This window comes from Conger conger, chromosome 6 (assembly GCF_963514075.1).
Source record: "Conger conger chromosome 6, fConCon1.1, whole genome shotgun sequence".
NCBI lineage: Eukaryota > Metazoa > Chordata > Actinopteri > Anguilliformes > Congridae > Conger > Conger conger.
The window spans coordinates 61017208-61026789 of record NC_083765.1 but is presented as its reverse complement, the minus strand read 5'-3'; the positions used below and the strand labels follow the sequence as shown (position 1 = coordinate 61026789).

Here is a 9582-nt window from a genome sequence, read left to right as displayed (position 1 = left end):
AGCCAGCTTTCTGATTGATCAGTTTTTCTGAATTTGACCATAAAATAAATATTAATTTAACATCTTCAGATCACTCAGATAATCTTAACCACTTGGCTATGCCTTTTCGACCTGTCATTCAATCCCCCTTGGTGTATGAGGGGTTAAGGAGAAACATGATTTAGCTCCGTTTGGCGGAAGGATACATCATCGAACGTCAACGTGGTGATAAGGTTTGTGAAGCAAAAATGTCTGCCTAAGGGAAACTCGTAAGTTACATTCAGGGAATATTTTGCAAATATTGCTGCAAACGCATTGGTTCAAAACTCTGTACCGCAAGAAGAAGGGAAACAAGGCTTCCATTCTCACATCCGATCGCCCTAGTTGGACTTTTAAACGGGAAAAGGTAAAAAAATATATAGTGAGTTTGAAAAAGGGTCTCGGACTGCGTGAAAGAAGTTGGGATATAAGAAAGAGGAGCTGGTTCGGAGTAGGCTCGCTTAATGATCGGAATTTGCTTTACCGCTCTAACTCGACGTGGCCTAAGTTACTGATGTTACTAATGTTTCAATGACACCCTATTAGTACTGTATACTTTGTATTTGTATCTTCATTGTAGGTAGCCTACATGTTTGCCATTTATTTCTATCAGTGACTGATTTACACCTAACGAGGCACTAACATACTTCCCAAATATCAAAACGAACAGAGATATCCATCATTCTTGTATACGTTGTAGTTGAAGTGTAAAGTGGCGAATATGCCACCCTGATGCTATAAGTTGTTACCAAGCAAGGTTTCTATAAGAAGCTACAGTAACCATTCGTGCGTTTAAAAAAAATGATGATGCTTGCTGAAGCGAATGACACTGGTCGGGTAGTGTTGTGCATGTAGGGACGCAGTGTTCTGCACAAATTCGGGTTCAGCTTTACATATCGTTATCGATTTGTGGTGGGATGCTATGTCTTCATAATTAGCCTACCTAGCCATTTTTGTTCTTTCAAGTCAGTTTGCAAGTGCTATCATTGGAAATCGTTTATATAGCGTTTGCAGTTACTGCTTGAAGGTAGCCTAAAGCTGCTTCAATCGGGAAGAGCTTAGTGACAATAGTTGCGGTGTCCCCGAAGATTTTGCACGCCGTTGGAAATTCTTTGGTAACGGATCAGACTTGCTTTCAACTTAATTGCCTTATCCGTGATGTATTTGTACAGGTAGTACAGTGTAAGCATTCATGAAAGTTAGATGCAGTCAGTCGCAATAGTAATTACAGGTGGAATTTTAATTAAACCAGAATTTGTTATTTTGATGTGCAGTATAGACGTGACTTTTGTGGAAAGGGACATATTTGCCATTATGTGGGACTGAAGAAAATAGCTCCGCTTTTCGTGCCCATTTTATTTTATAGGTGCACAGGACCGCCAGGATGAACCCACAGCAGCGGATTGCCGCTATTGGAACGGATAAGGAATTGAGTGATTTGCTGGATTTTAGCGCGGTAGGATATTGTTCAATTCGTGTAGTTTTACATTAAATGCGATTATTCTGAAAATTAAATTACTTAAGCAGTACTGGTAGCACGTATCACATTCCTTGTCTGCGTAAATAAATAGTAACACCTGAAATTTGTTTTGTATCTCTTCAGATTCAAATTCTAGGTCAGCGAAGACATACACACACAAACGCACGCGCACTCACACTTAATCGGTTAAAGATACAAACCACATGCCTAAAGCAAAAGTTGAATAGCCAGCATAAATTCACGGACTGCAGAGGCGCTTTGGTTGGTTTTACTTTCACCATTTTTGATACCTCATAACCAACAGTTTAGCAAAGTAATTGGATCAGTGAAACGCATCACTCAGTGTGTGGACTTTCGCAGTAATAATTCAATAGGTTTTTATTAAAATACTTGCTCCTTTGTCAATTTTAGTTCCAAATTAGTGTAAGTGAATATTCAATAACAGGCAATAACTTTTAAAATGCCATCTGTATAGTTTACCTATTGTGTCTGGAGGTGAAGGTGCCCTTTAAAAGTGTCTGTGTGCGTATGTATATGAAAGGACTAAATGCGTGAATTCATAATGTAATGTGGACCAATATTTCTCTCTTGTAGATGTTTTCACCACCTGTCAACAGTGGGAAAAACCGACCAACTACTCTGGGGAGCAGCCAGTTCAGTGCGTCAGGTTGGATTCCTGTCTAAATGTGTCATATGTTTGTGCCATATTCACTGCTTTCTAGTGACTGTCTGTTCCCTCCCTGTCCTCTATTATTGTCACTTTCTTATGAGTAAATAATTGATTATTGGCAAAGGGTTTCTATGTCTCTGGGTGTTTTCGCGGTTAGTGTAGTTGATGTAGTTATTGTTAACGGGGAGCTGATGGGACCAGTATTCCTATTCAGTCTGATTATCTTTGTTACCTCTATGAATCCTGCATGTACTTTGAACCCCTGGTCTCTGAGATGTCCTTCTGGAGTTGGCATGGAAGGACTATGGTTAGCCTGCAAAAAGAAAACAGTTGGCATGAAGAGTATGGATTTGGTGGGTTGGAGTTTTCCAAAATTTCTCTGGGGTTAGTGTATCGGCTCTTACTGTGGTTAGGTGTTCCAACTTTATATTTGTCATGCATAGGGTCTTTTTACGATTTAATGCAGGTTTTGTTGCATGTCTTTTTGTTTTGCACGTCCAGTGATAAGCCATATTATACTGTATACATTTGAAATTGCTTCATGCACTATTTGCGCACAATAGTATGATAATGATCTTTAATCAGATACTGTTGATTATTGTCTAAACCCTTAGCGCTGAGGCTATTTGTTCTACTGAAGTTAGAATACTATTCTTTTTTTTATGTAAAGGGAAATTTTTCAAATAATTGTTGCTTCTGTATTTTATTTTATTGATTCGATTGTCTTCCCATACATATTTCCGTTGTGGTGTAAAAATGGGAATTCCTCCTTCCAACCGCTGTCTTATGCATGTAAGCTCTCCACTTGTTAACAAGTTGGTGGGGATTTCCTGTAGCTTTGGTTCCCCAAAGAACTGGCTGGGCAGTTCTTGTGGTTTTCACACATTGCCAAATCTCATTGAATGGTTGCCGCCTTGCAGTTTAGTTTCACTGTCAAAGGTCATTTGTGCTTTTGGCTGTAGGGGAGAGGTGTTTGCCTACGTGTGTGTCTGTGTGTTTCTCTGTGTGCACTGGTATCCACTGGTTTCAGGCTTTGGGGTGGGGATGGGGAGGATGGGGGGTCACACACCACTCTCCATGTGTTGATAAAGTTGTTCTTAAAAGCCTCAAATTGCTTTAATGGGGATTCTTTTCTAAGTAAGTGTGCCTATTGCAGGATCCTTCACCAAAGCAGATCTATTGTCTAATCAGATTCTGCTGAAGGAAGACAATGGGCCACTATATCTGTGGAATAATTCTGTTATGCCTGCCAACAAAGCCAGGCTTGTAGTCACAGCTCGGTTCCATGTAAAGGACACACTTTATAGTGGATAACTGAATACCAAGACAATGTAGAGATCGTCTTTTGTGCCTCAAGCTTGTATTTTCTCAAGGAAGAACACTTTTTCTTAAACAAAAAACAAAGACAAAGAACACAGATGCATAATTACTTCTCCTTAGAAGTGGATGTGTGAATAGTTTGCTTTTTATACCTCCAGTGATATACATTAAGCATTAAGTAAAATCTGTCAATTAAAAAAAAAGTATTAAAAAGCCAATATAAGCACAAACCTCATAATGAATAATTCTGTATTATGAATAGGTAGGAATACTGTATTGTGCTATGTGCCATATGATTTAATATAGTGTGGAATTCATTACATCATGTGACCTGGTGTGTGTATGTCTCAATTGCTGGATATCCACAGGCAGGTCTCTAACATTAGCGTGGCACCTCTTCGTCCTTTACCGTTCGGCCTCCCTCTGAACTCCCACACAGAAATGAAGTTATGTCCATGTTGAGTGACACTGCGATAATTGTACGTACCATTCACCTCTAGTTGTGTGCTTAAACTGACTGCACGATTGGCGTAAATACATCACCACTATTTGTGTGCCAAGATTGAATGCACAATTGGTTGGCATAATGTAAATTTCCCATCATGCCAGTGACTGTGCAGAGTGGGTCAGAGGAGCGCTGGAGCAATGACATCATGATTTGATTTCAGTGAATTTGAAGTTGAAGGAGAGTGACACTGAGAACTGTTGGTGTGAGTGCGACAGGTAGCATTGGCCTTGCGATGTGCGTACAAGTTCTCAGCTGATTCCGACATCCAATATTCCTCATCATTATCTGTTGATGCCAGCATTGATTCTGTTTTTATACATATACATTTTTTTTCTGATATTTCCCTTTTTCTCCCAATTTGGTTTGCAATTGTACCCCGTCTACGCCAATTGCCCGTATTAGCTAGGATACACCGCATGCATACTACCACGTCCCCCGGCAGCACGAATGGATCTAACGATCCAACGAGCGGCACGCCTTCTGCAAGCCACGTATCGTCTCCAACCGCCACTGAGCTGAACTGCAACAGCAAGGTTCACTGCGTCTCAGCCTGCTACGCCACCGCGGCTGTCCGCCCGCATCGATTCTCATGCTTTGAAGGGTTTGTTTCAAGTGCTGTGTGCAATTGCACAGATAGGCCTCCACGCAGTGTGTAAGGCCTCGTAAATTACAAACAAATTGATCATATCTTGTGTTCGTATCTTTTGCGAGCAACGTCGATAGAATCTGAATGTCATTGCATTCTCCTTACTGTAGGGTAAATCACAGTGATGGTGTAGCTTGATTTCTGAAATATCTCAGATTACAGTTGGTTATTGCGCAAATTCACATAGCCTTTAGGTACATTTTGAAATAAAATGTCCCTGTGATAAATAAAAGGGATACCATGGGGATAACACAATCATTATATTAGACTCAAAAGTATAGTTTTTTTCAGCCTAGTACATTTTTCGAGGTCTAGTACATTCTGAGTGGAAAAAAACAAAAATGGGACACAGTAAAAGTGACTCCTGAACGGTATTGTTGTCAGTTTAACAGAGAAAATCAAGTTGTGTTATGTCATTCACATCACTTGCTGATAACTTAAAACCAGCTTTAATGTTTGAAAAGGCTTGACTGTTTACCTGTGACAGGATCTGCTAGCTAATAGCTTTTTTACCATATGTTCTGGTTGGCTGGCTATCTAGATTAAGATTTGTTTTGCCAAGCCAAGCTTACTAATATACTAGAGTCAAAAAAGATTTTCTTGCCCTGGGCAAGTATTATTGTTAGTTAACCCCAGACAATCAGACTTTCAAGTTTGTGTACAATACAGTGTCACATTGGCTCTAAACAGCTATTACGCCAGTATACTTGGCTGATGGGTGAACAGTATTTAGCCTATTTATTATCCCAATCAGGGGATAACAATAACCAGTGAGGACATTATGTCTGAATTGCTGTAACCACATTGTATTATGCTGAAAATGTAGTATATTTCTTTGACTTGGACAAGAAACACAGTCTGAGATGAGGCACTCCTATGTCTGATAGTAACACCCTTACTTTGGCTTAAGAGATATAGTTTCCATGGCTGACAAAAGATAAAGTGCTGTGTGGATGGACATTTGTGTGTGAGCCTCATAAAATCCATCTACTGTACACCATGCTTCCTGTTTGTCTGCCACAGTGTGTGTGTTGAGATCTCTTACCGCTGCAGGGGTGTGTGGCTGTCCGTCTCTCACCTTTCAGCTTCCCACAGCCAAACACCCACAGCCCACTCACTGCAATCTGCCCACTACCAGCAATCTGCACACTGCCTGCAATCTGCTCACTACCTGCAATCTGCACACTACCTGCAATCTGCACACTACCTGCAATCTGCTCACTACCTGCAATCTGCACACTCAGTCATCTGCACACTACCTGCAATCTGCACACTGTCATCTGCACACTACCTGCAATCTGCTCACTACCTGCAATCTGCACACTCAGTCATCTGCACACTACCTGCAATCTGCACACTGTCATCTGCTCACTACCTGCAATCTGCACACTACCTGCAATCTGCTCACTACCTGCAATCTGCACACTACCTGCAATCTGCTCACTACCTGCAATCTGCACACTCAGTCATCTGCACACTACCTGCAATCTGCCCACTCGCTGTCATCTACACACTCACTGTCATCTTCACACTCACTGTAATCTGCACGCGACCTGCAATCTGCACACTCAGTCATCTGCACACTACCTGCAATCGACACACTACCTGCAATCTGCACTCTACCTGCAATCTGCATACTAACTTGTCATCTACACATTCACTGTCATCTACACACTACCTGTAATCTGCACATTCACTGTCATCTACACACTACCTGTAATCTGCACATTCACTGTCATCTGCACACCACCTGTAATCTGCTCACAGAGCAGTGCTCGTAGAGTGTGAAGAGGTGGTGAGGTTTGTATTAAAAACTAGGAACAAATAATAAACCTAAACTGAATTGTTCCCTTCTGAAAAAAAAACATCATAAGATAGATTTTGAAACAGTTTAGTCTACAGTTTAGTCTACCAGCGCAGACAAGCTACCAGTACTAGCTAGTTGACCAGCTCATACCCAGCTAGACCAGCTTTATGACCAGCTTGGCCATACTGGTTGACCAGCTCATACCCAGCTAGACCAGTTTATGACCAGCTTGAACAGCTCACTTTTTGTGCTGCTGAAGCTGGATTTTATGACAGGGTTATTTTGTTTGGGCCTCTTATTTAGTCCATTTTTTCTAGGCTTTGTGATAAGGGGCAGGTTGTTGACAAGTTGACAGGATGGACCTTGGTGATTTGAGAGGAAAAATGGCTGGTGAAAAGAGGGGGAAAACCGGGAAAAAGCAGAAGTAGGTCCATCATGTTAATCGTGTGACAGGACAACAATCACTGGAAGTAGGGGTTCCGCACCTCAAAGGAAGTTCACATATTCATCCTTTAATAGCTTTTTTGTTTGGTACCATAGTCAGGGGACTGAGATGCAGGTCAATGCTGCTCAAGATTTTGCCAAGATGCCCTGTTGATCTGATCTGCAATTGGGATCTATTCAGTAACTGCCTCGTTTGGCAAGTACAAGTAAATATTTTAGGTCTACATTTACCTGCCCTTGAAAGGCCAAAACAAGCATTTCTAAAGTGTTTCTCGTGGGTTTTCATTTCACATCCGCAGTCAGTCAGCTGGTACCTCTTGTTCCCTTTGCCTTAGATACCTGCATTGAAATTGTGGGTGTACAGATAGAAAGTCGGCATTAATATGCCGTTGACACTTTGGGAATCGGTTTGTGCACGTTGGGCACTTTGTACCAGCCCTTATCACTCATTGTCTCAGCAATGCCACCCTTGGTTCTGCATTGTAGGCGGAATATTTATGCCTGTTTTCCCACGCAGAGAACCAGGCTAGCATGTTGCCTCACACTGAATACAGGTATTTGCCAGATTTACTTGAGGACGGTTTACCTGTTACTTCTAGGGGTGTGAACGGTTAAACGGTTAACCAAAACTGATTTGTAAACAGTTAGCAAAAATCATTAGACATGTTACTGCGGTTCTAAACTGGCAATCGACAAGCTTCAGTAGTTTGAGCAAGCAATCTGGCCATTTCAGGGGGTTTAAAATGCAAACACCACAGAGAATTGAATGCTACAGTATTAGAGTTATCAAATAATTTCTGTAGCTGTTGGTTGACGTATGGTTTATGGTAACGTTATGTCGTTTCTTAAGGTTCACCGAAGATCTGTGTTTATTCTTTGACACGCAAATTCAAACTACCCGCAAACTGAACACTATGCTGTATCTACAAATAAACAAAGTAATACATGAAATGTTGCACTAAATATTACACTGTCCACAAGCAACTGGCGGCCATTTCAGAGGGTTAAGAATGCAAACACTGCATGGAATTGAAAGCTACAGTACTATAGTTGTCAAATATTTTTGGTGTGTTTTAAATATGTTGATGTTAGTTCACTTATGGCTTGTTCCATGGTGTTTCTTCATCTGTGTTTATTCGTTGACACGCAAATTCAAACTAACGGCAAACTTTATCATTAGGCTATATATCCATCAGATATTGAAAGCGAAAATTCTCCACTTTCAACGAAAAATGGAAATCTCACTGCCACGATTGTCCCGCTCCATATATAATGCATTGGCATATAAAATGCAAGTTTAGTGTTACATAAAAATATATCAAATTGTACAGAACCCTGTATTGGCAGGGAAGTAAAGTCATTAGACCAGTTGCCTATGGTAAAATAGACCCAGTGTTATATTCTATTGGGCAAATATTGTGTGACCACGGAATTTTGAATGCACAACCCGGTCTGTAACGAAGTTGTTTACAGCAGCATATTTACAGGTTACATGCCAATCAAGTCCATAAGGCAGAAGTCATAGGGACGATGGATGAAAACATGCGGAATTTAACGCGATGCATTAAAACAAATGACACACGATCAAGCAGTGGACGTAAACTACAGGAATTTCTGCAACTGTGAGGTTACACTGCACAATATCAATGTAAATCAATCAATCAATCAATGTTTGGGGGCGACATGGCTCAGGCAGTAAGAGCAGTCGTCTGGCAGTTGGAGGGTTGCCGGTTTGATCCCCCGCCTGGGCTGTGGTGAAGTGTCCCTGAGCAAGACACCTAACCCCCAAATGCTCCTGACGAGCTGGTCGGCGCCTTGCATGGCAGCCAATCGCCGTCGGTGTGTGTATGAATGGGTGAATGAGAAGCATCAATTGTCCAGTGCTTTGGATAAAGGCGCTATATAAATGCCAACCATTTACTATTTAAATATTTCATTTGGCAATTTGGACTTACAATTTTGACATTTAACTATTGAGATGGCCCAAAATAAACAAAATTTCTCAGTAATTCAGTAAAAAAAAAGAAAAAAGATATGACCCCTAGCAGTCATAACCAGTATCGGTTAACCAGTTAACTGTTTAAAAAATGGGATGGTAACCGGTTACAGAAACTGATGATTTGTCACATCCCTGTCCTGTTTTAATGAATTGATGGTTACACAAAAGACAACATGTCTATAGCAGTGTATCACCGACAATATTTCCAAACTTCAAATATTTTGAAGGCATGACACTGACAAGAAGAGGTGTTTGGCCTTGAAAGCTGGCAATACCACTTGTCGAACTGAAATTGTCAAGTACTTAAAAGTTTCATTTCTCGTTGTCATTTTTTTATCGCTATTGTTTTCTTTAATCTAGAGATTTGCCATGGTGCTTTTGTTGTGCATTATATCATGCATTTAAACCAAATTTGATGCGACATATTTGCACTGAAGTTTTTGCGGATTATCCTCTTCAAAATATTGCTTGCCATAGCCTACTCCACTGCGTTTTCGAGTCGGTGGTGTCGCAATCACGTTAATGTGGCTACTCTGAAATTCTACAACCCCACTGCTGCAGGCTACCCAACTCCAATCAAAACAGTCTTAAATTTCTTTTTAGAAACGTTCAAAAAATATTTAATTATAATTATAGCTACCGCTATAATGCAGGATTGAATTAAAAGAAAAACCAGTTAAGACGTTGCCC

General features: G+C 40.7%; 1 protein-coding gene across 5 annotated transcripts in view; it reads left to right on the top strand.

Annotated features, from left to right (window-relative positions):
* The first annotated feature begins 235 nt into the window (after positions 1 to 235).
* LOC133130866 (transcription factor 12-like) overlaps positions 236 to 9582 on the top strand; it is a 123878-nt gene continuing 114531 nt past the window's right edge. The window contains exons 1-3 of one of the 5 annotated variants that reach the window (XM_061245800.1): positions 236 to 385; positions 1385 to 1474; positions 2093 to 2156. In XM_061245800.1, the coding sequence (XP_061101784.1) occupies positions 1403 to 1474; positions 2093 to 2156 (136 nt within the window). In that variant the 5' untranslated portion in view covers positions 236 to 385; positions 1385 to 1402. Of the gene's footprint in view, positions 386 to 1384; positions 1475 to 2092; positions 2166 to 9582 lie in introns of those variants that run through there. The other 4 variants (XM_061245799.1, XM_061245802.1, XM_061245801.1 and 1 more) reach the window with 4 other exon arrangements.